The sequence below is a fragment of the Phytophthora ramorum genome (genome assembly GCF_020800215.1).
Source record: "Phytophthora ramorum isolate Pr-102 chromosome Unknown Phyram_PR-102_s0006, whole genome shotgun sequence".
NCBI classification, from domain to species: Eukaryota; Oomycota; class Peronosporomycetes; order Peronosporales; family Peronosporaceae; genus Phytophthora; species Phytophthora ramorum.
In genome coordinates, this window is record NW_027150652.1 from 2,078,513 (window position 1) to 2,101,690 (window position 23,178).

Here is a 23,178-nt window from a genome sequence, read left to right on the forward strand (position 1 = left end):
CTTGAAAGATGCAGCACCGCAGACAAGTTGATCTGTCGCTGTCGATATACATTCTGTTGAAAGGCTTCGCTGCCTTCATCATCACTTTGTTGTTCGTCTTTTTCCCCTTCCATGAAAGCGTTGATCGTAGCAGATACTGCACTCGGCTTTTCTGAAGTACCAAGCCGTTGAAACACTGGAATATTGGGGGTTTGACTGATTTGGTGTGTACTATCTGACGCAATTTCAGTATCATCCATCCTTTCGAGGAGGATTGGAACTGCAAGTGAGCTTGAATCAACTGCCAAATCGTCAGCAGAATGGCTGTCGACTAGGTTCGGCAATTGTACGCGCGTACTCCATAGTGCGGTGGGCTGGACTCGGTTTTCAGTTCCATCATCACTGATGGTGGAGCTGGGAGGCAAGCTGATTGCTCCGTCAAGACCTACTTTTTCCATTTGCTCCAGGATCCACGCCACAGCACCAGTTTCATCCATTGGTAAACGTGTCTCGGTAGCGCATCGTGTCGCCCATTCAAGCGGAAAGCCAAGACCTGTTAGCCCTTCGACCAAATCTCGACGGCGTTGACCGTTTTCTTCGTCAATTAGGTCTGTTGTGCGCGTTTCACGGCCATCTTGAGAGCCTGACTCAAGATTTCTTCTGAATGCTGATAGATTTCCTGAGTCTTCCATGGCAATTTCTTCATCGTCAGTGTCACTGTCTTCGTCGCTGCTACTGCTGCCCCAGTCTTCAGATAGTACTTCATCTAGAGCGTCGAAATTAGATGTAGTATCGGTCTTAGACGCCTGGCGAGTTTGGAGCGCCAAGATAATTGGGCGGAAACGTGCCTGGTCCTCAGCGTCGAGAACTGGTGGATGCTTGAAGCCACCCATATTCAAGATCTGATTATTATCTTCGCTAGCTGGTTCAATAGAAGCTGCGCCGAAGTTAAACTCTGCAGATTGGTGGACATTCAAAGAAGCTGCTGGGCACATCCGAGAGCTGGCAGTGATGGCAATGCCCGAAAATGCGACGCCTAAGAACTTCCCATTGAGAAAGTAGCTAATCTCCATGCGATCCGTATCTAGCAGTACCCCCACGACATCATCTGCTCTCCACTGCTCTCCGTAGTCATAGGAATTCACATTCCACTTTTTGCATCGGAAGCCGTCAAACGCCCAACTATTGGTATGATCACCCACGCCCTGACCTTGGAGTGGATCAGCAGAAAAGTCTCCATCCACGTATCCGATTTGCATTAGCCCATCTGTAAGCGCGGTAACTTCAAAAAACCATAAGCCGCTGTTCGCACAAATGTTAGCTTGAGCTAGCCTCACGGTTGGGAAGTGCTCTAAGGCTTTGACCTTCAAATCACACAGCTCGACATCACCGCCTACAACTTCAAGCGAAAGATTTCCATTGGCGGCACTATTTTGCTGCCACCATGGAACCAGTGCGACGGATGGAGAGAGAGTAGACATTTCCTCCCATAGCTGCCACTGCAGTCTCTCCAGCTCTGCAAATGATACAGCGGGTAATACACCTCGGCGATGCTTGCTTCCACGCAGCACTTCCTTGTTGAAAATACGCAATCGGCGAAGTTTCATCGCAATTTTTGAATCAGGTCCTAACATGGTCGTGGTGCACTCTTTGACGCATGAGGAAGCTACTTGGAGAACACCCTCGCAAGCTGCGGTGTCATTGAGTAAGAAATGGTGCCATTTCTTGCTCGTCTCTGCTGAAATGTTCTCTCGCAGTAGATTAGCTACCAGAACTCGGAGCACTTGTGCTCGTAGATGCAGCACAGAACCAATTCGTTGATCGGTAGCATGGACAGCAGCAACATCGTTATGGCACTTGGCAAGGGCATCTTTTCTGGCTGGGAGGCTTAAGGTTCGTCGTATCTCACCTTTCAGCATTTGAGAAACCAGAGCTTGAACCTTCGCGACGATACTGGTATCATCCAAATGCAGAACGGAGTCGAAAGGGAAACGACATGCCTGGATTTGTGAGGGGAAAAGCGCTGTGTTTCGTACTGAAGCGCGATGGTCGTTCAGAGCTTCCTCCGAGTATCCAGCCATGATGTTTATTACCACGTGCAGGTCAGCAAGTTTTTGAGCGCTGCTCTCTTCCGCTTGAAGAGTCTTTTCCAAGCTCTCTGAACCCTGAAGCACGGCAATAGAGTTTCCAATAAAATTATCCATACGATCTCTCCAGGAAGGTGCAAGGCAAAGCTTCTGGAATAGCTGGCTAGCTGCAGCAAATCGCATCGATGTCTTTGTTTTCAAAGGCATGAAATCGACGGCAGTTTCGTCAGACAACTTGTCACTACCAGAAGCATTTTCACCTCGAGATCTCTTATGGAGAATTCCATGTTCCTGCATCATCTCGTGTAGCCCTTCATTCTGTCTTCGTATCATTGAAGTGGACGGGATTCGGATTTGCTCGTTGAACTCGTTGAAAGCCTGTTCGACTTTCGTGCCGTGACCCGGCCGGATACTGAACAGCCTTTGACCTAGATCTTGAATATAAAACTCTGGAAGAGGAGGAGCTCGTGGTAGTACATCCTCAAGAAGATAGCACGCATATACTTGAGCGAGATCTTGGTCATGCTGACTACTACGTAAAACCAAGTTCGAAAAGAGTGTGATCCATCGATCTGAAAAAGGTACTGAAAGTGATAATTCGCCTGGTTTTGGATTGCCTTCGTCAACCAATTGGCATAACAAACGCAGCAATTTTCCACAGTAGCCTTCAGCTATGTGCTGTTGCTTCAAGCGAAACAGAACAGTGCCGCTGTTTTGCATTTGGGCAACGATATCCTCCGATAGAGCCCCACATGATATGACGACATCGTCCAAAACGGCAGCAAAACCGTAGTGACTTGGCCGTTTAGGTGTTGTTAATACTTGTTGGAAGTCGCGCACACTGCTTGATTTTTCTTCTTTTTGAACGCACAAGACGTCCTTATCGACGTTACCCCCTACATTCATTACATCCCACGAGCCCGACTTCTCAGTAAGGTCTGAGAAAAGAATCTTCGAGCTATCAACAGTTCGCTGGCCATTGTTCAGTGTTGAGCGCTTGCCACCCACGAATACCTGAAGGAAATCAGACGTATCCTTGTTAAAACTAAATACAACTTGTATCCACTTTTCCCGCGCAAAACGTTCATCAACAAAAAATGAACACCAATCCTCTGTACTTTCAGTGGATCTCAGCGAAAGTCCAATTGAAATGTGGTCTGGATGCGGATCACGGGTAAATACAATCAATTCAGGGCCTTTACGCTCTGTTGCCATGCTTGTGTCTTGATTTCTAGTAAATGCAAGCAACTGCACGGAAGATTCATTCGACCGCGAATTTGTGGATGGCACAGTGTTGCCAGAAGAGGTATCTGAAGGTGGTTTGGACATTTTTGCGCCGGTGTACTCGATATGCAACCAAAACGACAGAGTAAACCCTGTAGTGCTATCGAAAGCGCTACCGGTATTGTTTGACCGGGTAATTCTGATGTCATGAGTGCTTGTCTGCGATATTTGAACTGGGTGGCCAAACAGAAAGACTTGAGAATCCTGTTGCTGAAACGATCTCTCAGCACATTCACGGTTGACGGGCACGGGCCGTAACGGCCTGGTATACTCTTGTGAGGATGCATCAAGAGTATCAATGCGGCTTCTTACTCCTTTCAGCATCAAAAACAGACCGTCAATCATTTGCTCGATGATCTCGTCAACGGTCAAGATGACCATTTTCTTTGGAAGTGTCAACCTCCTCCGAGGAGACATGGATGTGCTTCGCGGTGTCAAAGGCTCTTTATCATGCAAACTTGACTCAGCAGGACGTAGAAACAGAACTGGTCTGTGCTGCGCAAACTGCTCTGATTTGCTGAGCTGCATGGAGATGGCACAGAAAGCTTCCCAAGCTAAAAGGCTTATGATCTGGGCTGGAGTCTGCTCAAACAAGAGCGCATTGATAGGACCCGTTTTTGATAGTAATCTTGATTCAGCACCAGCGCGATGACTAGACCACTTATTTTCTCCCGTTGAGGTTTCGACGTGAATTTCTGCGGCGACAGAATGATTTATGACGCTGTGAGTATCTAGAACATTGGCTTCATCAAGAAGTAATTCAACCAGAGTGCTCATAATACCTGACTTGGCTATCAAAGCCACCACACCAGGAGTGTTTTCTTTCGAGTGGCCAAGTGGGATTGTCCACGCCAGAAGCGTCTTCTTTTTCAGCTCGAAGGATGCGTCCTCGCTGGAGACAATCCTAGCTAATCGAACAAACAGATTTTCGATTGGCTCGACAATTCCTTTGTCTTGTTCATAATCGAGCTTGATCTTCCGCATTGAAGCAACTGGTGTCGAGCCCATTCGATTCGTAGCGCACGCAACGGCAACAAATTCATCCAATAAGCAGCTTTTAGCAGACGAAGTGGTCAGCTTTCGAAGAAGGTCGTGCAGTATGCAAATCCCTGTTCGTACGAGAGAGGAATCCAATTCTTTCGCGAGAAGTAAACGCTGAATAAAATCCGTATCCACCGGCTTAGTTAGGAACGCGACCAAATCTGAAATTGAGTATTCCGTTCTAGTTCTGCATGAGTATGTGCCCACTTGATTTATTCCACAGCACAATTCATGGGGTACCAGCGCCGGATTGGGGTGAAGATTCAATAACAAACGAGATTGCTTGACCGCATCTTCCAAATCGTCAGTGCTAGTCCATCGTACATTGATGGCGCCATCAAGCAGAGTATAGATCACCTCCCACACTTTGCCAGTCGGTGAAACCGATAATTCATTTGTAGAATGTGAACTTTGACTATCGACTTCGTAGAGTTCATACGCATGACAAAGCTCGTCAGTCAGACCCAGGTGCCAGGATGATACACTCACGATAGCTGTCAACAGACGTTGTACTTCAGACGTGAGATCAACAGTAAGTGATAACACAGAAGCTATCCAGCCCCAGAACGAAAGTGGTCTTCCAGAGAAGTCTGTCTCGCCCAACTGCAAAAGAAAACGTTGGTTTTCGGACGCATTATGAGGCATTGACCCGGTAGATCCGGTTAAAGTGGGCTCTTCCTTGGAGCCGACGAGTTCATCCTCCACTTCAAAAACACCCAAATGCTCCCATTCCAGAATTGTGCGGATTGGCATTGAACTCACTTCGGATGCCTTCGACAGAACTTGATCCGTTTGAAAAAGGCGACCTTCAGACAAGACAAGGGAATAATAAGCTCCATGCCGTGCGATATCACGAGTCGATACGGTTGATAGTGCAGATGAATAAAACAATTCGCAGCTCAGTTTTCCACAAAGCACTGCGCACGCATTTCCAAGATCAACGAACCAGTTGCGTTCTAGGCTTGCAGACCAAGTATGGCGCAATGCCGGTGGCGCGCCACTGTCGTGCGTTTGGTTTCCACCATCACCTGCACTATGCATCTTCCAACTCACTTCATCCAGCATTTTTAGCATGCCAATTAGATTAGGTAGGACCCGCTCCACAAACAGCAAGTGATCGGAAGATCGTAATACGACATCGGTTTGGCTTGATAACAGCACCGATAAGCATTCTAGGGCACTTGATAATAAGGTGTGAAAAAAACTACCGTTCAATCGCCACGTGATAATTTCCTCATGCTGACGACTTCCTTTGTGTAGCCGCTTTAGCACTACCAATGCCTCGGCCATTAGGGCATCCACATATTCCAAAAGGGACTCCACAATCTGATGGCTCGAAGCACTTATAGCAGGATCCAGGTCCTTTGAGCTACTCTTTTCGTTTGTACGATATTGTTGGGACGCTGATTGATGCACGATACTGAAGTAATGCGTCTGTAACACATGCAGTAGTCGAAGAAAACAATCAGGCTCGTTCGTGAAATCTGTAAACGCCTCATTATCGAGATGCTTGATCGCGTCAGCACTACTCCGCTTCAAAAGGACGACCATCAGCGACTTGATCTCAAAGATATCTTTCCCAGAGCTGTTCTCATTCTGTGTGTCACTGGGTACCTCATTCGCCAAGCTCAATAAGCCGTTTGAAGGCAAATACTTCAATATCTCGGTCATGATCGAATCCTACTTGCCGATGAAAAACAGTGTAAGAATCACGCTACGCTAAGACTGTCCACACAAAGATCAACATTTGCTGACCTGGCAAAGCTGATCCGAGAGAATTATCGTCCTCATTGACGGGACGTCCAGTTTGCAATCATCCAATACTTCCCACAATAAATTGCATCTTGAGGAACCTGTCGGGTAGAACATTCCAAAACCCATCTAACGAAGAAAACAACGTTATTCCCTATAGACTTCAACTACTGGAGGTGATTTAGCGTACCTTGAGCGCACACGCAGCTTCCTGACTGATAGCACTCGCAACAGCCAGCAAGTCCTGCTTATCACCAGATCGGCGTGCTCCGTGGTATAAACGGCCAACAACTTCATCTCCTTTAAGACCACCAAGGCTGTCAAGTAGCTCGTGAATGCGACTAAAAAGGCTGGAGCGTTTAGAGAATGCCTTGTCAACTCTTCCAGTGCTTTGAGTCGCCATCGAAACTGAGTCAAGGGATTTCTTCAAGTTCAGCTGCAGGATCCTCAAACAGGAGAGGGTCAGACTCAGTCGTGCTTGGTTCGCCAGATGCAGGCCAGTTGGCGTATCCGATCCATGTTTCTCGGACCGGACAGATTTATCTTTTACATCCACAAAAGATGTTGTCCACCGGAGAAGTTGAAGTAGTGCATCTAGAGACTCATAGCTAGTGTCGGCAGCAAACGGAAGTAGCACCGATTGAATATTCGTGTTTGTCTCGGTCGTCCTTGGTTCCTGTCGCTTCTCTTCCTTTGCGTCCTGTTCATCCGTGATGTAATCCGATGCGAGTCGATCCATATGCCCTGTAATAAACAAAGCTGCAACGCTGGGTGAATCCGGCATAAAGTCTTCTTTCGACGTACTGGCAGTCTCAGTAGCTGGATTTAGCTTCGATTCCATCCTTTCTGCAATGTTTAATACCCAGTGTGCTCCAAACTGCATTGCATGACTATTGTGTTGTACTGTTCGATGGCGACCGTGCGGCGCGTTGGCAACTCCATGACTCGGTATTTGTTCACCTGTAAAACCGCGCACCCAATGCGCTGATTTCTGAGTAGAGTCTGCCCCGCTTTCAGTATCATCTTCATATTTCCCGTCGCCATCTTTCACTAAAACTAAGTTATACTTGTCTCCCACCGCAAGAGCTACTGGTTTTAGACCACACTCAGCAAAGAGCTCGATCTTTGTGGGGCGTTTTCGTGTCTGGTTATCTCCGTGTCCAAGTCGCCCACTGTCCCCCTGTCCACACGTCCACAATTCATTGTCGTTCGTCAAAAAGACGGTGTGCTCACACCCAGCCTTCGCGTCTTTGACTCGTTTACCTTCCATGCTGCGTATTGGAGTGGGAATGTCAAAGCTCTCCTCATCGCCATGCCCAAGCTTGCCATTTGTGCCTGAGCCCCAAGTGTAAACTCTTCCACTCGATGACACTGCAAGAGAATGATCCCACCCACAGGCCACCTTGACAATTTCCTCACGGACGTCTTCTAAAGCCTGCACGAGAGTGGGTTTGAGTCTTCGATCACAGTCACCATGCCCGAGAACAGGCGGGATACCAGCACGCCGACTATCCTTATAGCCACAGCCACACGAGTACACCCGCCCTGAATCTGTGCAAAAGAGAGTGTGCTCCCATCCACCTGCAGCGAAAACGACGCATTCATCCTCCTCGCCCCCGCCACTGTCGCGAAAGCTTTCAATCTCTTGAATGGTCAATTGGTCATTGGTATGGCCGTGGCCGCATTGGCCCTGGTTGTTCTTTCCCCAGGCGTACGCCCTTCCATCCCAAGAGAGACCCAGTGAGTGCGAGGCACCACAGAAAATGTGCCTAAACCGTACTGGAGTGCTCGCATCAAGCATGCTTTCCTCTTTTCCTGGCTCTTGTTTCTCTGGTGACGCTGGAACTACAACTTTCGCTGGGCTAGAACGATCGTTCATGTCGCCAAGTCCCAGTCTACCGTTGGAACCGTTTCCCCAGGCAAAGAGCTCCCCCGACTCCATACGAGCTAGCGTATGTCCGAGACCGCAGGCAAGGTCCCGCACTCGACCTTTCAAACCGAGAAACTCGATGGTTCTAGGCGTGTACTCTTTTGCAGAGGATCCATGGCCAAGGCGATACTTATCGCCATTACCCCAAGCCATGGCCTCTCCCTTTGCCGTTATGGCGATGCTGTGCGTCGAGAGTGAATCAATCTTGCGGAAAAGGACGTCTCTGGTCGCCGCAATCATAGTGGGCGCTGTCTTGTTCTCGGTGCAGTTCCCTTCTTGGCAACTCACGTGCACACACTGACCGTGGCCCAGCTTCCCGTGATCTCCCTTGCCAAAGCTCATGAGGTAGCCGCAGGGCTGTTCCTCTTCTCCGAATGCCACCTGAGGTCGCTCGACTGCAGTGGCCGCAAGGTCACGAAGGAGCGGCCAAAGAGGTTCGAACCGCGCTCCATTAAGTTCATCTTCGCTCTCTAACAGCAGTCTCACTCCCTTGATCAAATATCCCAGCCGACCCCACTTTAAACTCAGCGCCACGTACGCGATAATAACCGTAGCCCGATCACTCGCAGAGAGACACACCGTCGTCCTGTCACCCACGGCATCGTTCAATCCTAGCAGCTCCTCAAACAGCCGAAACAGTTGATAAAACACACTCCAGACGTTGCCGCCGTCCTCCGACTCAAGCGAACCATCGTCCGCCAGCCCAGGGGACAGCACGCACGAGGGCATCGAGGTCAGGATTGTCGGCAGTTTGCTGGCAATCTGCACCGACAGTCGGCAATTCGCCGCCACTTTTGTCGGCTCTCGCAGCGATTGACACATTCGGAAAAACATTTGCAGCGCCACTTGCGTGGACACCGGCAGCTCCTTGAGCGCAACCGGGGCGTCCGGATCCCCCGTCTCCAGTCGCTTCAGCGCGCTGTTTGAGGGCGAAGTGATGCGCCGATCCGCCCCCTTCGGCGCGTACAGCTGCTCCAATACGTCCTGCAACACAATCAATTTTCTTTGTAGCTGCGGCATCGGCCCTTTAGCGTCCAGCGCCTTTGCGCGTTGCACAATGCGCCATCGCTCGAGTTCCTGACGCTCCTCGTCCGAAACTTCGCGCTCAGAGACGCACTCGCCAGCCGATGGTATATGACAATCCTGGTCTGATTGCAGCTTGCTCTCCTGCAGCTGCGCGTACCGGTTGCGCACGTACGCAGCGTCCTGCAGCCGCAGCGCCTCCATCCTTCCAAAAAGTATCTTTTGAAGCGGCGCTGAATGGTCCGATTTGTGACCGGGATCCAAATCACAAATCGGACCATTTTGTCAACCCATCGACGGTATGATGGGGGAGCTGCTCTTCTCCGGGCTCTTGTTGGCGGTGGCGGCGGATGATGCCCATGTACAGATCAAGAAGGAGGCCATCTCGTTCCTGCAGCGACTGGCCGAGCCCGTTTTGGTCGTGAGCGTGCACGGGGCCCAGGACAGCGGAAAGACGTCGCTGGTGCGCAGTCTCGTGGGTGTAGACCAGCAGGACGCGTCCACCGAGGGCGTGTGGCTCTATATCCAGAGACTCAACTTCCCTACTGCCAAGTACCTGGCGGTGCTGGACCGGCCAGGCTTCCGAGATGCGGTAGGAACATATACACTAATTATAAGAATAGTATACTCATGGTAACTATTATGATGCAGGAGGTGGACGTGCTGCTGTATTCCATTTTGGCGGGGCTTAGCAGTGTCGTGGTGCATAATGTGGACGGGCTCTTGACGCCCGACGCGGTGGACAAGTTCGCGTTCCTCGCAGCGGACCAGGAAGGCAGCGACGCGCCACCCAGCTACGGTAACATATCGAGACTTTTGTCGTGAATTTTGAGGCTATGGGCGGCTAATTTTTTTTACTTTTGTTGTTTGTTGGCAGCTTTTCCGCAGTCGCCGAAGCTGTTGTGGGTTCTGCAGAATGTCACGACGAGCGAGCTGAAGGAGCAGGTCCAGGAGAGCGGCTTGTCGCTGCAGGAGACGGAGCAGACCTATCTGTGCAGTGCACTCGCAGCTCAACCGACACAGTCCCCCGGAGCAGCATTCTGCACGTTTTTCGAGGCTGTTTATCCGGACCAAGGGTGCTTCGCTGTCCCGCCAAGAGGATCAGAAACGTTCGAGAAACGTATGGACAAGCTCTCGCGGTCGTTTACTGACTCGGTGCACAACCGCTATCTGAAGGGCGTCGTGCTGAATGGACCGCTCATTGGTTCGATTCTAGTCTCAATGCTCGCCCATCGAGACAATGTGTTCAAGGTAGGGTTTGCCTTTCACGTCAAGGATTAATTGCTTACTCAAAACATGGTGTATGCATCCCACGATAGGCTTTCCGGGGACGGATTTGGAAGGACACGATTCACAACTGCTGTCTCAACGTTGTTGAGAACGGGATCAAGCTCTACAAACTTCGCATGTCCGAGCGATTGGGTAGTATTGTCGATACCGCGGACCTCAAGGGCTTTAAGCCAGCGTTAGCGGCTGCCCGAGAGCAACAGGGGCTGATCGAGGTTCGTGCTAGCAGAAAGATATTATTTTGTTTTTATTGCATCTCACGAGCATTTTTGTGATGAATGTTATTTGTAGTTGCCGTGTGAAGTGGATGTACTTCGTCAAGTGCACGAGGCCGCAAGACGCGAAGCAAAGGCTACTCTTCGCACCATGCCGGTTCGATCCGGAAAGCTTAGTGCGTTGCTAAAGGTACTGCTGTGTACTGAATCCTCACGCGGTATCCCCAACACCGACTAATGAAGACCTCTATTGTTGTTGTTGTTGTTGGAGCAGAAACTTTTCCGTGACCTCGTGGAGTCCGTTTTCGCTACCATTCAAGAGGAGAATAACCGTATTTCTTCCGAGATATGCCAGTCGCTGCTCACTACGTTGCACGCCAATTTGACGGAAAAGGTCGACGCTCATTTATTGTTGCGGCCTGAGGATGATGAGGACTCGTACTCCTTTCAGTCAACGGAATTCAAGGTTTGTATGCGTGCTCAGCTGTTGTGTCGCTAGGGGTAGTATTGTACGTGTTCCGGATGCTTAACCGGTATTGATATTCCTGTAGCGCTTCTACCATCACTACCAGACCTATCTTTTTGAATTGATGGCCGAATACACGGATCAGGCCAAGGGGCCAGTAAAGGTAAGTACACAGGTGCATTGGATTATGCGGAATAAGCCACGGCGCTTACTCTTCATCTTGGCATATTCATTCTCGTGCACACATTAGAAAGAAGAGCTTGCCAAGTTCATGCACGACGTAATCCGGCCCCAGCTTGCTGACTTTTCAGAAAAGCTGGACAAAATTCGTCAGCATGACGTGGACATAGTAGAGGAGGAGATCGAGAAAAAGGAAGAGGAATGCGAGCAATTCAACGCCAAACAGAAGATGTATCAGAAAGAGACAATGGACACACAGGAAGACGTCAACAGACAACTTGTCGAAGTTGCCAAGCTCCAAGCAGTAAGTGGCATAGTCTACGAATTTTTTTGGCGAAGCTGACGACGCATCATTTTGTCGATCACTATTGCAGCTCCGGAAAGAAGCACTTGTTGGGGCTATCAATGATCTTACCCGGATGCACACAATGGCTACAAAGCAGAAGGAGTTGCTTGAAGAAGCTGCATTCGTTTCGGTATGTAATAGCGGTGTTTTGGTCTTCCCCAACCGATCCATTGTATTGACAGTCTCATATTTTTTCTCGCTTGTCAGGTCCAACTCCCCGAACAGAAAGTCATTGAAGCAGCCCAGGACAAGGAGGTTACTGACTTACAAGGATACTTGATTAAACAAGGCGGTGGTGGCAACGTGCTAAATCCTCTGGGCCGGAAGAACTGGAAGCAACGGTACTTCATTCTGATCGGTGCCAACTTGATTTACGCCAAGACGAAGGACGATTACGAGCGCGGAAAGATTATCAAGGAGCTTTGCCTTACCGGGTGAGTATAGTTGTCCCAAGTACCGTAACTGTATTCCACTAATGCTCTGTGTGTCGTACGTACAGCTGCCGCATTGATCCATCTCGTGATGCGGGTGAAGGATTCGATATCACCCCGGGCAAGTCAGCGCACGTGTTCGAGTTGCAGAGGGGTTTGTTCGAGAAGAACAGCAAGAAGCGCTCATCGGCGGCAGACAGCGGACGCGTCTTTAAAGTGCGTGCACAAACCATTCAAGAACGTAATGTGTGGATCGACAAGCTACGCCAAGCTGCAGGAGGCTACTAATTCGGTGTAACGCAAAGCCGTGTTTTCTTGGCAGTAATGTGAATGAAAGGCATTGATTCGCCTTGCCTAGTTGCGTGTCATTTCACCACGATTGACTCGACAGCTAGCTTCGTGAACAAGTGAGCAGCCTGAAGCAGTGCAGTGCTGGACTTCGCAGATAATCGCCTCATATCATGATCGAATGATGTCACCCTCGATACCTGCGGAAAAGAAGATACACAGGGTGAGGCTCTTGGTAGGCGAAGCAGATACCGTCCAAACTTGCACTACTTACAGCATCGCTGACATGAGACGCTTCAATGTGCTCTAACAACGTGTCGAACCCCAAGCTCAAAGCTTCCACGTGTTGCTTGAGTAGAAGAGGATTCGTGCACTTTAGGCCTGAGCAACTGTGCCGGTTTAACGCGACCTCAAGCGAAGTACACAATTGGGAAATACTGTCGAGTACTGAAGGCAATTGATCTGGAAGCTGTGCATTTTGCGTGGTAAAGTGTGATAGTGTTATTGAGTGAGTAGAAGAGCCTATTGATCGATCGTAGGAACCACTCACCAGATTTTCGACGTGATTTTCAATAAGCACCGTGCGCCGTTGACGATCTAGATGAAGCGATGCCTCCTGTAAGTGTTGCAGCTTCGATTGCAAAATATCCCACGCAGCCAGCATTTGATCCTGCTTGGCAGCATTTTACGTTATACTGGTACTGTTGTACCGCAATATTTCACGATACGCAGCGCGCGCATTACAAACCTCCGCGCGTTGTTCCTGCCGTCGAAAAGTATTCTCCGCTTTGGCCGCAGCAAAATAAAGCTGGTAGTGCATGTTCTCCAACAGCTCCACCTCACTCAGCTCTGACGACACATTTGCCTCTGTTGACTTTGCGTTTATCATTTCAGTCTGTTCGTATTGTGTTAAACAGGCATCCTCTCCATTGCCGTCACCATTCTCCACCACAAAGATCTCTGCTTGATTGATCTTCTTCCCAGTTGGTGTCGAGATTCGGGTAGGGAACGCTGGCCGTGGCTTTGTATGCAGACCAGAAGAATCTATTGTCGCTCTTCGAGAAGAAAAATCAACATTTCTCGATTGTTTTTGCTGCTCTATGCTGCTGCACTCAGCTTTGCGTCGACCTTGCAGGTGAGCTGCAGATGCGTTCCGGTTGGTCACAGTTCTTGATGGTGCACGGGTGGCATCAAAATCACCAGGAGCACAATCGATCTGACCGACGTTGTTGAGTGATTTTTTGCGAGCATCCACAGATCCTGAGCGCAACTTTTGGTTCCTCCTCTGTAGTGCCAACGCGTAACGAGACGTTACCACGTGAACTAACCACGATACCACATTAGGTCAGTTTAACCAGTCAAGTACAAACTCAAGTTGTTCGAGGCTCCACCTTTCGTCTCGGACTTCTCCCGCGTACGAGCGTTGCTGCCATTTCGGTCCACCATCGCTTATGAAGCGCCGCCAACAATGGAAATGTTGTTTCGAGCGCGCCGGGGTTTCCGGAATTGGTGATTCTGAGAATGGACAACATGCACGTAAAAAAGCTTTTCCAGAATAGCTTCGCATGTAGCAGTTGAAGTGTCGTTGACGGTGTTTTAGTGCGGAGTGACATTGAAGAAGTTGGGTGAAGGTTCTGCAGGTGGGTGGATGACATGAAGGCGTTGCCCAGCTTTGTTCAATCGTCAGCGCTCCTCGTCCCTCCGCGTCCTCGACCTGTAGGCATCCCGCAAAGGTTCCTGCTGCGGGACCTCAAGGAAAAGCGCAAGTTCCGATTGCTGTCGAGAAAACTCCTAGCGTTCATCACCTTTGTCGTTATCTACTTGTCTGCTCTTCTTCTGGATCGAAACATCTCTGGCCGTAAGTTGGTGGTGCGTTATGAACGCGTTTGTTGTCTCTGACAGTGGTTGTGCACATATTGCAAATTTCGATCAGGGTCTGTGGTGCAGGCAACCGTTGAGACGGGGCTGCTTATGACTCCATTAGGCTCCTCGACTGTTGTCTTCGGCAGTATTTCCAGTACCAGTGACTTCTGGGACTGGTTCATGAACTCGCTCCTCAGTATTGTGTACTCGGGGAGCAATGGTATTGAGCCTTACACATTGGCATCCCATACAGTGATTCTAGGAGGATTTCATCTGATGCAAACTCGATATGGCGCACTCAACTTCAGCGACCCCGACAACAAAGGCAGCAGTTGCTACAGCGACACACCTTTGCTTCAGGACCAAACATGCTTCTCTGCAAAAAACGAATCCACAGGCGATTTTGGCGTCACCGACGGCTCTGATGATAGCATATCGAAGCTGCGTTCGCTTGAGATGTTTTCGTATTCGACGGACAACGATTCCGACATCAGTGGCTTCCAGACATTTTTCCTGCGGAGTAGCACTGCTGGTGCTGACGAACTTGCGCGGGCGGAGCTCATGCAGCAGTACGGCTGGATAGATCGTCAAACCAAGGACGTGGCCATCACAATGGCACTTTACAATCCAAGCTTGCGCGTCTTGTCCGTCGTATACTTGTCGATAGATTTCAACCTGGCTGGGGGTGTCAGTCCGTCTTCGGATATTCTGGTTCTCAACCTCGAGCCGTACGACTTCAACGTGCGCAAAAACATCGCTCGTTCAATCCTCGAGGCCATCTTCGTCGGACATGTCATCTACTTTGCGATACTTGAGATCTGGGACGTTTGCGTTCTCTCCGGTGGCAACATCCGAGTCGTACGTTCACGTATTTTTTCGCCTTTGCTTGGAAGAGATCGCCGAATGTAGTCTGCTAATTTACTTTTGTTGATGCTTCCACACAGTACATCGCGCGATACGGCTTGTGGAACAACGTTGGAGACTGGACCAACATCGTTGTGAATATCGCCATTATCATCTGGCGCTACTGCAGTCAGAAAACGAGTACGCGGAAGAAGATGCTTGAGCTCAAGTCGTTCGAAGAGTACATCAATCCACTGCCGCTGATGCTCTGGGATCGAATTCTGCTGGGTCTCAATCTCGTCAACCTTTTGTTACTGACGGCGCGGGCGCTCAAATATTTCCAGGTTACGAAAGGAGGTCGGCGTCTTATGCGGAGTGTCTACGGAGCCATGCCCGAAGTGATGTCCTTCCTCCCAATCTACTTTTCGGTCATTGTGGGCTACTCGTTCGCGGGTCACATGCTGTACGGTTTGAACTTCACAGAGTGGGCGACATATCCACGGGCAGTTTTTCGCGTCTTCGAGCTCAACTTCGGGCTGTATGACCCGGGCCCCATTTACGACCAGGGCGGGATCTTCAGCGCTATCTTCATTTACACGGGAAACATTGTGTTTTGCATCCTCATGCTTAACGTCTTCATGGCCATAGTCATGTCCACGTGGGAGCGCCTCTCCGAGCAGGAAGCAGACCGTGCTAGCGAGCGAGACCAGTTCTCGCGTGAACTGGGCTTGACTGATGCGCTTTTCCTCATGGCCATGAAAGAGGACCGCGTCGACGCTCTCATCGACGTGGCATTACAGCTCGAAGGCGACGAATTGATCAGTAGGGGCAGGTTCTGCAAGGCTTGGGATGAACTGGACGACGATGAAGTCCCTGAATGGACGGTGAGTCGCGTTCTCGGGTGGTACTGGGATCGCGACGACCTCGCTGCAACCGCTTCCGGGTTTAGTGCCAACACGCAAGCACTGGCATCATTCGGCTCGGCTGCTGCTGTATCGAAAGCGATGGCCAAGTTCAGTTCCGCGGCTGCAAACGCGAATGCTACGAGTAGGCCGATGTCTCCGAAGAAATACGTTGGTCGTACTGCCTCGCCAGATTCCGAAAACGAAGAGGAGGAAGCCGTCGAGGTTGTCAATTCAGCGCGAGATCTCGACACGAAGCCCGGAAATGCTGTACAACCCAAAATTATTAGCATAGCTTCGGTAGTCAACGCATTCGCAGTTCCGGTCATACCTTGGGGTGCAGCAAAGCCACCTCCGGCTAACGCTAAAGTAGGCGTTGACGGGTAAATCTGCTAGCAATGAAAGTGCATTGTCATCTCACAGCCACCCCATGCCCAACTTCATCTGCAACAGCATAAAGAATAAGTAGTATTTATTGTATTGTCCAGCAAAAATAGGAAAAAAAAGCAAATAGGAATATGTAAATGCAAACTTTGTCGGTATCGCGCTGCACGACTGCATTCCGCTGAGCTCGCGGGCAACACGATGGGTATAGGGGTGGTATTGGTAGACTGTCGCAAGGCTTCATGCCTTCTGATGCTTCGCTTGGTCTTGAAAGTTGAGATCGGAGCTATTTGGTCGGATTTTCCCTTGAACACGACAGTTCCATTAGAAAAAACGGATACACGGCACAGAACCAAGACTAGAGCCGAACTGGATGCTGGGGCGAGCGCAAGCATGCGTTCGATCCGCTGACGTCGCTCGCCTCAGCACCCAGCTCGGTTGAAACATCATTCGTCATTGGTCTTGATTGTTTCTTGAATTTGTGGTTGAGATGGATTTATTGCACGTCGGTTGAAGCGTTCTCAGGAGTGTGTTCGTCGTCACCAGCGTTGCGTGCGATGTAGCGACGCAGGTTGCGCACGAAGCAAGAGACCTCGCTGATGGAGCCCTTGCGGATGACACTCGACGGGAAGTAGCCCTTGATGTCCATGTTGAGGATCCAAATCAGACGGCTCTTGAACGGAGACGTCGGGTGAGGCAGGATCACCCAGCCCGTCGGGCCGTTCTCACCACGAGTGACGCCCTTCTGAGACTTCAGGACGTTCTTGCCAGCGTAGCTGTTGGCAATGACGTAGCCACCGCCGTCCTGGCGGCGCCACGTGCGGGTGTTCACAAAGTCGCGGCTCGAAATCATGCCGCCAAGAGCTGGGGCCGAGGTCAGGTGCACCAGGTCCGTGGTCTCGTCCAGCTTACAGATCACATTGCTCTCGGCAGCCGTCACATTCCAGACGTTGCTGGTCTCCAAGTTCGTGTACAGTTCGTCAAACAGCTCGTCAGGGGACAGGGGGATCTCGCCCTCGCACTTGTAGATGCGCGACGGCTTTCCGTCACGCGAGTGGACTGTCACGTTCTCCGTGGTGGCGATTTCCTCTGTCCAAGCCGAGTCCGTGGCTACGTCCACGTTGGCCAACTCCAGCACCTTGTCCAGCGACCGCTGCGAGCTCGCAATGAGCTCGTCGCTCTGTGCGGCCGTGATCTTCACACCCGCGTACTTGTCCTCCTTAGGCTTCTCCGACGAGACTGTCGGGGCCACGTCGTCTGAGGCGTCCAAGTCCATGCCGCTAAACACCTTCTCGGCATCCTCGAGGTCCGTGACGCCATCCGTAAACTGCCTGGCCGCGCTTATCCTGGTCGCCACCTCGTACACGTTCTTCATGAAGCCTGCCAGCAGGATCCAAATAGCCGGGTTGGACATGGATACCTCGTCCTTCAGGAACCAGAAGGCGGCCGCAAAGCCCACGGCCGAGGCCAGCAAAAAGCTCAAACTGCCGCTGTCCTGTGTCTTCTTAAGCGGGCGCACCGCCGCCGCCTCGTGCTGCTCCTTGGCCAGTAACAGCTCCTCCGTGACGGCCGCCACCTCCGTCTTGGCGCGGAAACGCGGGCCCAGCGCCGTATCCTCGGCCTCGTACAGCACAGCGCTGCTGTGCGCGTGGGCCGCGCACGGGTCGCACACGCGCTGGCGGCGAGGGATCTCGCCCGGGTTCGTGGCCAGCACCATGCGCGTGCGCGAGCAGGCGTGGCAGAAGATCTCGCCGCACACGCGACAGTGGTGGCGCCGATTCACGAGAGAGAAGGCGCGCACGCACTTGGCGCACGAGCGCGCGGCCGCGTCCTCCACCCAGCGGCCCGAGACCGTGTCACGCGACGCCACGTTCATGCCCGTGGGGGACCAGCTGCTGGACGCCGTCGACACGTTCGAGCACGAGCGCGGCCGCAGCGAGAGGCGCGTGCCGCCCGCTGCCGCCGCCTTGGACGCAGCCCGCTCCGCGCGCGCCGACCGCGCGGCGCTCGGAGGCCGCACACACATTCCTGTTCCTGGCAGTTTTAAATAGAAATACACGCAGACGCCACGCCAGGAGCAGCGCTTTTGAATAGTGAGGAAGAGAGAGGCAAGCTTCCAGTGTGGTCAGTAAACCACAGCACTGACCCAGTTAGGCAGGGTTTTCTCGATTAGAGGTAGAGCGGAACCGTGTTTGTATGGGTGACGAGCGGCGGCAGGGTATGCTGTTTCAGAGTCGCGCCGGCGATTGGCTGGATCGCCGTGAGTAACGTTTCCGGGCTTTCCCCTGTTTTGCTGCCGATTGTCGGTTTGTTTGACAACGCGCGAAGGTGCTCGTCGCGACACCTTCCGACTTTCCTCGCGGCGGCGGCGACAGACAGAAGGCGACAACCGACAGATGCAATCAGACGCCGCGCTGCTGCTGCGTAGTGATGGATATGATGGCCTTGAACCGGAAAGTGTAAAAGTGTATCCTCGTTGCAGTGTACCCACCCGCTCTCGGAGACATGTCCGCCTTCAATTGCAATTTCCAGCGTGATGTCATGAACCCTTCGGTTGGTTTCCTCGGTTGGGCCTTGCTGTCCTCGATCACCGCCAAGCCGGTCGTTGCGGATTTCTTATCCGCGACGGCGGCAGTTAGTGACGCATGGACGATGGATCGCCGCGTTGTGCGTCTGCGTCGCCACAACCATCGCAATTCTCCTTGTCCTGCAGGCTCTCGAGAGTGTTGAGTCGAGACCCGAGTGCACTGGAAAGCCCGTGCGCGCAATCAAGCGGGCATAGCGCGCGCAGCGACCGGCTCCAGCGCGCGTGGAGCACAAACAAGTTTTCACCGTCGACAGCAGAGAGCGATTCGCGCGCGAGCAAGCAAGCAAGCACTCACCGCAACCGCACAGCGCGTCGGGCGAGCATTGCTCAGCCAGCAGCTGGGCCGCGGTGATCAGCATGCAGTTGAAGGCAGGCGGCGCAGCCACTTTGCACCAGCCGGCCTCGACATCGTGCATTTTTCGCCACTTGCTCGACATCTGCCCCGTTAAATATGGGGCTCGCCTCGGTGTTGACCAGGTTCGCCTCGCAGCGCCACTTGGCACAATGGCGCAAGGCTCAGCCGGCGGTGTTGTCTTGCCTACCGAGTCGCCCGACCATCCTGGGCTGAAGCCATCGATCCGGAGCGTACGAGCATTGAGCACGTCGACGCGCAGTCCGGTGAGGTGCGGACGCCCTGGTCGCCAACCAGTGGTTGGCACCACACGCGCGGAAAAATCAGTCCATTACCTCCAGCGAGTGATCTCATTTCGAGCCTGCGTCAATCTAGCCAAACCATCCGCATCTCGCCGGAACTTGACTTGTCCAGCTTGAACCAGAGTTTGCATGTGAAGCATATCGCTTCTTGGGCTGGGCAACGTCGGCCCACGATCATACATATTACATATGCTGTTTGTAAGTTTACATCCAAAGCGCATTCCAACTGCACCCGCTCCCATCATACCCCTGCTTCGCGGCATAACTGAAGTTGCCTTCAACTTGGTTCAGTGCAAGCCGCTGTACCCTACGCTTCCACCAGCCGGACGTAACGGCGGCTCGGATGGTGTTCCCCATGATGGCCAGGAGCTTGTGCGGCCGCCTCCGAATCGGGACAGGCGACGCGGTGGAAAATTGGGCGCACCAACTGCTCGCCACTTCTCGATTGACCCTTCCAGACTCAAGACAATGGCCGACTACGAAGGATACCTGCTCCTGCACGACATTGGCCGCCAGGCGGTGCGTACCATGGACAATGCGCGTGAACTGTTCGTTGCTGACTCGGTGCGTCTCTCTCCTGTATGCAGGACCCGCTGTACTTCGAGCTGGAAGGAGGTTTGCTGCAGTACTACGACAAGAAAGACGGGCGCTGGATGGGCCAGTTCTCGCTCACGAGGCACCGCGTCGCCGTGCAGCCCATTAATGGCGGCCTGACGCCCAACCGGTTCTGCGTCGAGTTGTGCCCCGTGCGCTCGGTGCACGACACGGAGCGATCCATCCAGCAATTCCGACCCGCGCGGATCGTGCTGGGCGCGTCTACGCCCGACGTGCAAGAGCAGTGGATCCGTGCGCTTCGAACATGGCGACGACGCAACTGGAAGGACACGTCAGTGATCGCCGCGTACGAAGACGAAGGCCACGCACTGCGCATGATGATGATCATGCACCGTCTCGAGCTCAAACTGCTGCGCTTCACAGACCTCAAGCTGCGCAAGGTGAGCTTGGACCCGCAGATGAGCGACCCCGTGTTCGGCAATGCCTCTTTGGTCAAGTGCCATGAGCACCCAGCTGCAATTGTGCCGGGGATGATCCAGGTGACGCGATTTACCAGTCCGTTCGGTTTCCAAGGCGTCTACGCGAACCAGTTCGCACTCTGAAGACTGCTTCCTACCATTTTGTTTACGAGGCGGAAGCTATCCCGCCGCGCCATGTCGTGTACCAGTAACTTATTTGTTTGCATGTGCGTGCGGTGAGAGTCTGTTCCAGTGTCGAGTGCGTTCGTGAGTATTGCCACCTCGAGGTGTAAAGCTAAGCAACAATAAAGAGAGGCCACCATTTGCTGCTGCATGCCGATTCGAGATCGTTTGAAGTTACGCAAAGCAGCGCGACGCTGCTTGGAGGTCCTGAGCGTTTCTATTGCCATGGACATGCTGCCTTTGCCGCTTAGTGGCGTCACAAAGGGCAGCAAATTACGTCGACGCGGTACAGCTTAAGCTCATTCTGTACTCGAATTCTACCATTGCAAGTAGCTTCGTGGATCCCGTTGCAACAAGTCTTGTGCATTGCACTCTTGGCTGAATAATGTGGGTCCGCATGTCGTCTACATGACATACATCGCGATGTGAAAGTCCTCACTATCCATACGAGGCTCTCGCGGAAGCTACGCGTGTCTGCCTCCAGCTCCCGGGTAGCTTGGTTCCTCGCTGCAATCGACATTGAAGCCATCACCCGATGTAAACCTGCACGGCAGCGAAGCAAACACCTCCAGTCTCATGAACCACTTGAAAGTGCACATACGTGTATGATCTATATTCTTCACGTCCTTGTCTAATGGAGTTCATTAGTGCCATGCAGTATGACAAATAAAATAGAACCGCGTGGGCGGCTACATGCAATACATCGCGATGCGGTACACCAGCGAGTGCCGCAGCAAGAACTCGTGGCGCTTGACCTGCACTGAAGAACCGACCACGGGCATACAGTGCAGGAAGAGCGACAGACTCGTGATGCTGCGCATATACGAGCGACAGCGCTGCCAATCTTGAGAAGCGACTGCCGCAGCTTCATGAATACCGCCAACAAGCAGGACCACGCCCCCAAGGAAGAATCCAGCCGTAGTAAGGCCCAAAAAGAAAAGCATCGTGTGCTGGAATCCTTGCGTTGCGAGCACCACGGCAAAAGCAGCCATGATAATGTTCGAGATCAGCAGCTTGGCCGCGGCTCCGAAGACCACAGCCTTACTGCCGGAAACAACGGCTTGCAAGTACAGCTCCAGATACAGACACAGGAAAGCCATCGGTCGCCAGAGGCACACGAACAACCCGACGAAGAGGGCGTCCAGCACTCGGCTCTCGAAGCCGCGGTACCCAACCACACGGCCAACCGTCGTGCTCCATTCGCCCACGTACTCTGCGCTCTTGGTGGGGATCACCACATTTTTGCGCTTGCCTGTAAGTCCGTTCTTGACGATCCATTTGAGTCCGTCTTCGTATCCCAGATCAAAGAGCCACTCGACATCCCTCACTCCCGGAGGAATCATCGCCCACCACATCGGCACGTACACCGACGGCTTAATGTCCGCGCCCGTGCAGTAGAACGGACTGACTGTCACGGTCTTGTCGTCGTAAATCGGCTGAAAGTCCAAGATGCCGCCGTCCATGACCCACTCGCCTCCAAGCCGGAAGGGCATCCCGGCAATGGGCGTGGCACAGCACGAGGCCATCAAGCTGTCGGTCAGGTGCCGCTGCGACTCGAAGGCCGTCAGCCGCCGCGACTTCAAAGCCGATAGCGACGTGTACACGACTGTGACCTGCTGCGACGCGTTGAGCTTCTTGTACTCGTGCAGTTTACCCTCGGCCTTCAGCGTGTCTAGCAGAAATGTTCGCGCCCGAAAAAAACCGGCGGGCCACTCGTGCGCTCCAGGGATCACGTGGTTCAGCACGTAGTCGCGGATAGCGTCAAAGTCGCAGTGCAGCGCCAGCCCCGTGGCCGTGAGCGCGCCGGCCGAGCAGCCGATGAGACGCGCGTCCTTCTCCAGTTCGAACTCCTGCAGCGCCTTAGCCACGCCGAACAGGTACATCTTGAGGTAGCCCCCACAGGCGAACGAGAAGGACATGTCCTTGAACTGCTCCTGGGGCGCGGCGTGGCGACTCATCACAATTGGTCCGAGGAGATCGGCCTAGCCGGCTGTGCCACGAATTGCGAAACTAAATCTGAGGATCACTGCGGCGAGGTCGAGGAGCTCCGCTGCTTTTCGTCGACATGTCGACCATGATGATCCCGCGCGATATTAGTGACGTCACGATGACCTTGTCGCCACCGACGGCACATCTGCTAATCCGATCCGATACCCTGTGGTGCCGCTAATCGGTGGCAGCAGCGCAGCTACCCCAGGTGACGTCATGATCCTCGTTTTATGCAGCGCCCCAAAGGTCGTGCAAGATCGCGAGGTGCAAAATCGACGAGCCTACCGTCAGCAACATCCGCTTGAAACGGTTACTCATTGACTGGACTGCATCGCTTCCCGCTCTTCGACTTGAAGTCAACTCCTATCTCAATATCGGAGACCGCAGCAGCTTCTATTACATGTAGTTATACACTCCGCTTGGTTGCCAGGCATAGCGGCAAAATACTTAA

At 52.4% G+C, this 23,178-nt stretch overlaps 7 protein-coding genes across 7 annotated transcripts; 3 read left to right on the forward strand and 4 right to left on the reverse strand.

Annotated features, from left to right (window-relative positions):
* Nucleotides 1-6,131: 6,131 nt before the first annotated feature.
* On the reverse strand, nt 6,132-9,300 carry KRP23_7533 (Ultraviolet-B receptor UVR8; the record flags this gene model as incomplete). The annotated part of the gene is made up of 3 exons (XM_067892862.1): nt 6,132-6,272; nt 6,334-6,443; nt 7,407-9,300. 3 exons carry the CDS (start codon nt 9,298-9,300, stop codon nt 6,132-6,134), a joined length of 2,145 nt encoding a protein of 714 aa, XP_067744701.1.
* Nucleotides 9,301-9,397: 97 nt separating this feature from the next.
* On the forward strand, nt 9,398-12,309 carry KRP23_7534 (Guanylate-binding protein 1; the record flags this gene model as incomplete). Its single annotated transcript, XM_067892863.1, has 11 exons — nt 9,398-9,688; nt 9,748-9,895; nt 9,974-10,347; nt 10,416-10,598; nt 10,675-10,788; nt 10,873-11,064; nt 11,150-11,227; nt 11,315-11,548; nt 11,619-11,720; nt 11,798-12,024; nt 12,090-12,309. The coding sequence occupies 11 exons, from the start codon at nt 9,398-9,400 to the stop codon at nt 12,307-12,309; spliced, it is 2,163 nt and encodes a 720-aa protein (XP_067744702.1).
* Nucleotides 12,310-12,386: 77 nt separating this feature from the next.
* Nucleotides 12,387-13,755, reverse strand: KRP23_7535 (uncharacterized protein; the record flags this gene model as incomplete). The annotated part of the gene is made up of 5 exons (XM_067892865.1): nt 12,387-12,509; nt 12,584-12,778; nt 12,860-12,979; nt 13,058-13,632; nt 13,701-13,755. The coding sequence occupies 5 exons, from the start codon at nt 13,753-13,755 to the stop codon at nt 12,387-12,389; spliced, it is 1,068 nt and encodes a 355-aa protein (XP_067744703.1).
* Nucleotides 13,756-13,962: 207 nt separating this feature from the next.
* On the forward strand, nt 13,963-16,066 carry KRP23_7536 (Polycystic kidney disease 2-like 1 protein; the record flags this gene model as incomplete). Its single annotated transcript, XM_067892866.1, has 4 exons — nt 13,963-14,167; nt 14,243-15,030; nt 15,117-15,899; nt 15,965-16,066. 4 exons carry the CDS (start codon nt 13,963-13,965, stop codon nt 16,064-16,066), a joined length of 1,878 nt encoding a protein of 625 aa, XP_067744704.1.
* Nucleotides 16,067-16,151: 85 nt separating this feature from the next.
* On the reverse strand, nt 16,152-18,327 carry KRP23_7537 (Steroidogenic acute regulatory protein, mitochondrial; the record flags this gene model as incomplete). Its single annotated transcript, XM_067892867.1, has 3 exons — nt 16,152-16,185; nt 16,249-16,306; nt 16,845-18,327. The coding sequence occupies 3 exons, from the start codon at nt 18,325-18,327 to the stop codon at nt 16,152-16,154; spliced, it is 1,575 nt and encodes a 524-aa protein (XP_067744705.1).
* Nucleotides 18,328-20,010: 1,683 nt separating this feature from the next.
* Nucleotides 20,011-20,699, forward strand: KRP23_7538 (uncharacterized protein; the record flags this gene model as incomplete). Its single annotated transcript, XM_067892868.1, has 2 exons — nt 20,011-20,061; nt 20,130-20,699. The coding sequence occupies 2 exons, from the start codon at nt 20,011-20,013 to the stop codon at nt 20,697-20,699; spliced, it is 621 nt and encodes a 206-aa protein (XP_067744706.1).
* Nucleotides 20,700-21,427: 728 nt separating this feature from the next.
* Nucleotides 21,428-22,696, reverse strand: KRP23_7539 (1-acylglycerol-3-phosphate O-acyltransferase Pnpla3; the record flags this gene model as incomplete). Its single annotated transcript, XM_067892869.1, has 1 exon — nt 21,428-22,696. The coding sequence occupies one exon, from the start codon at nt 22,694-22,696 to the stop codon at nt 21,428-21,430; it is 1,269 nt and encodes a 422-aa protein (XP_067744707.1).
* Nucleotides 22,697-23,178: the final 482 nt, after the last annotated feature.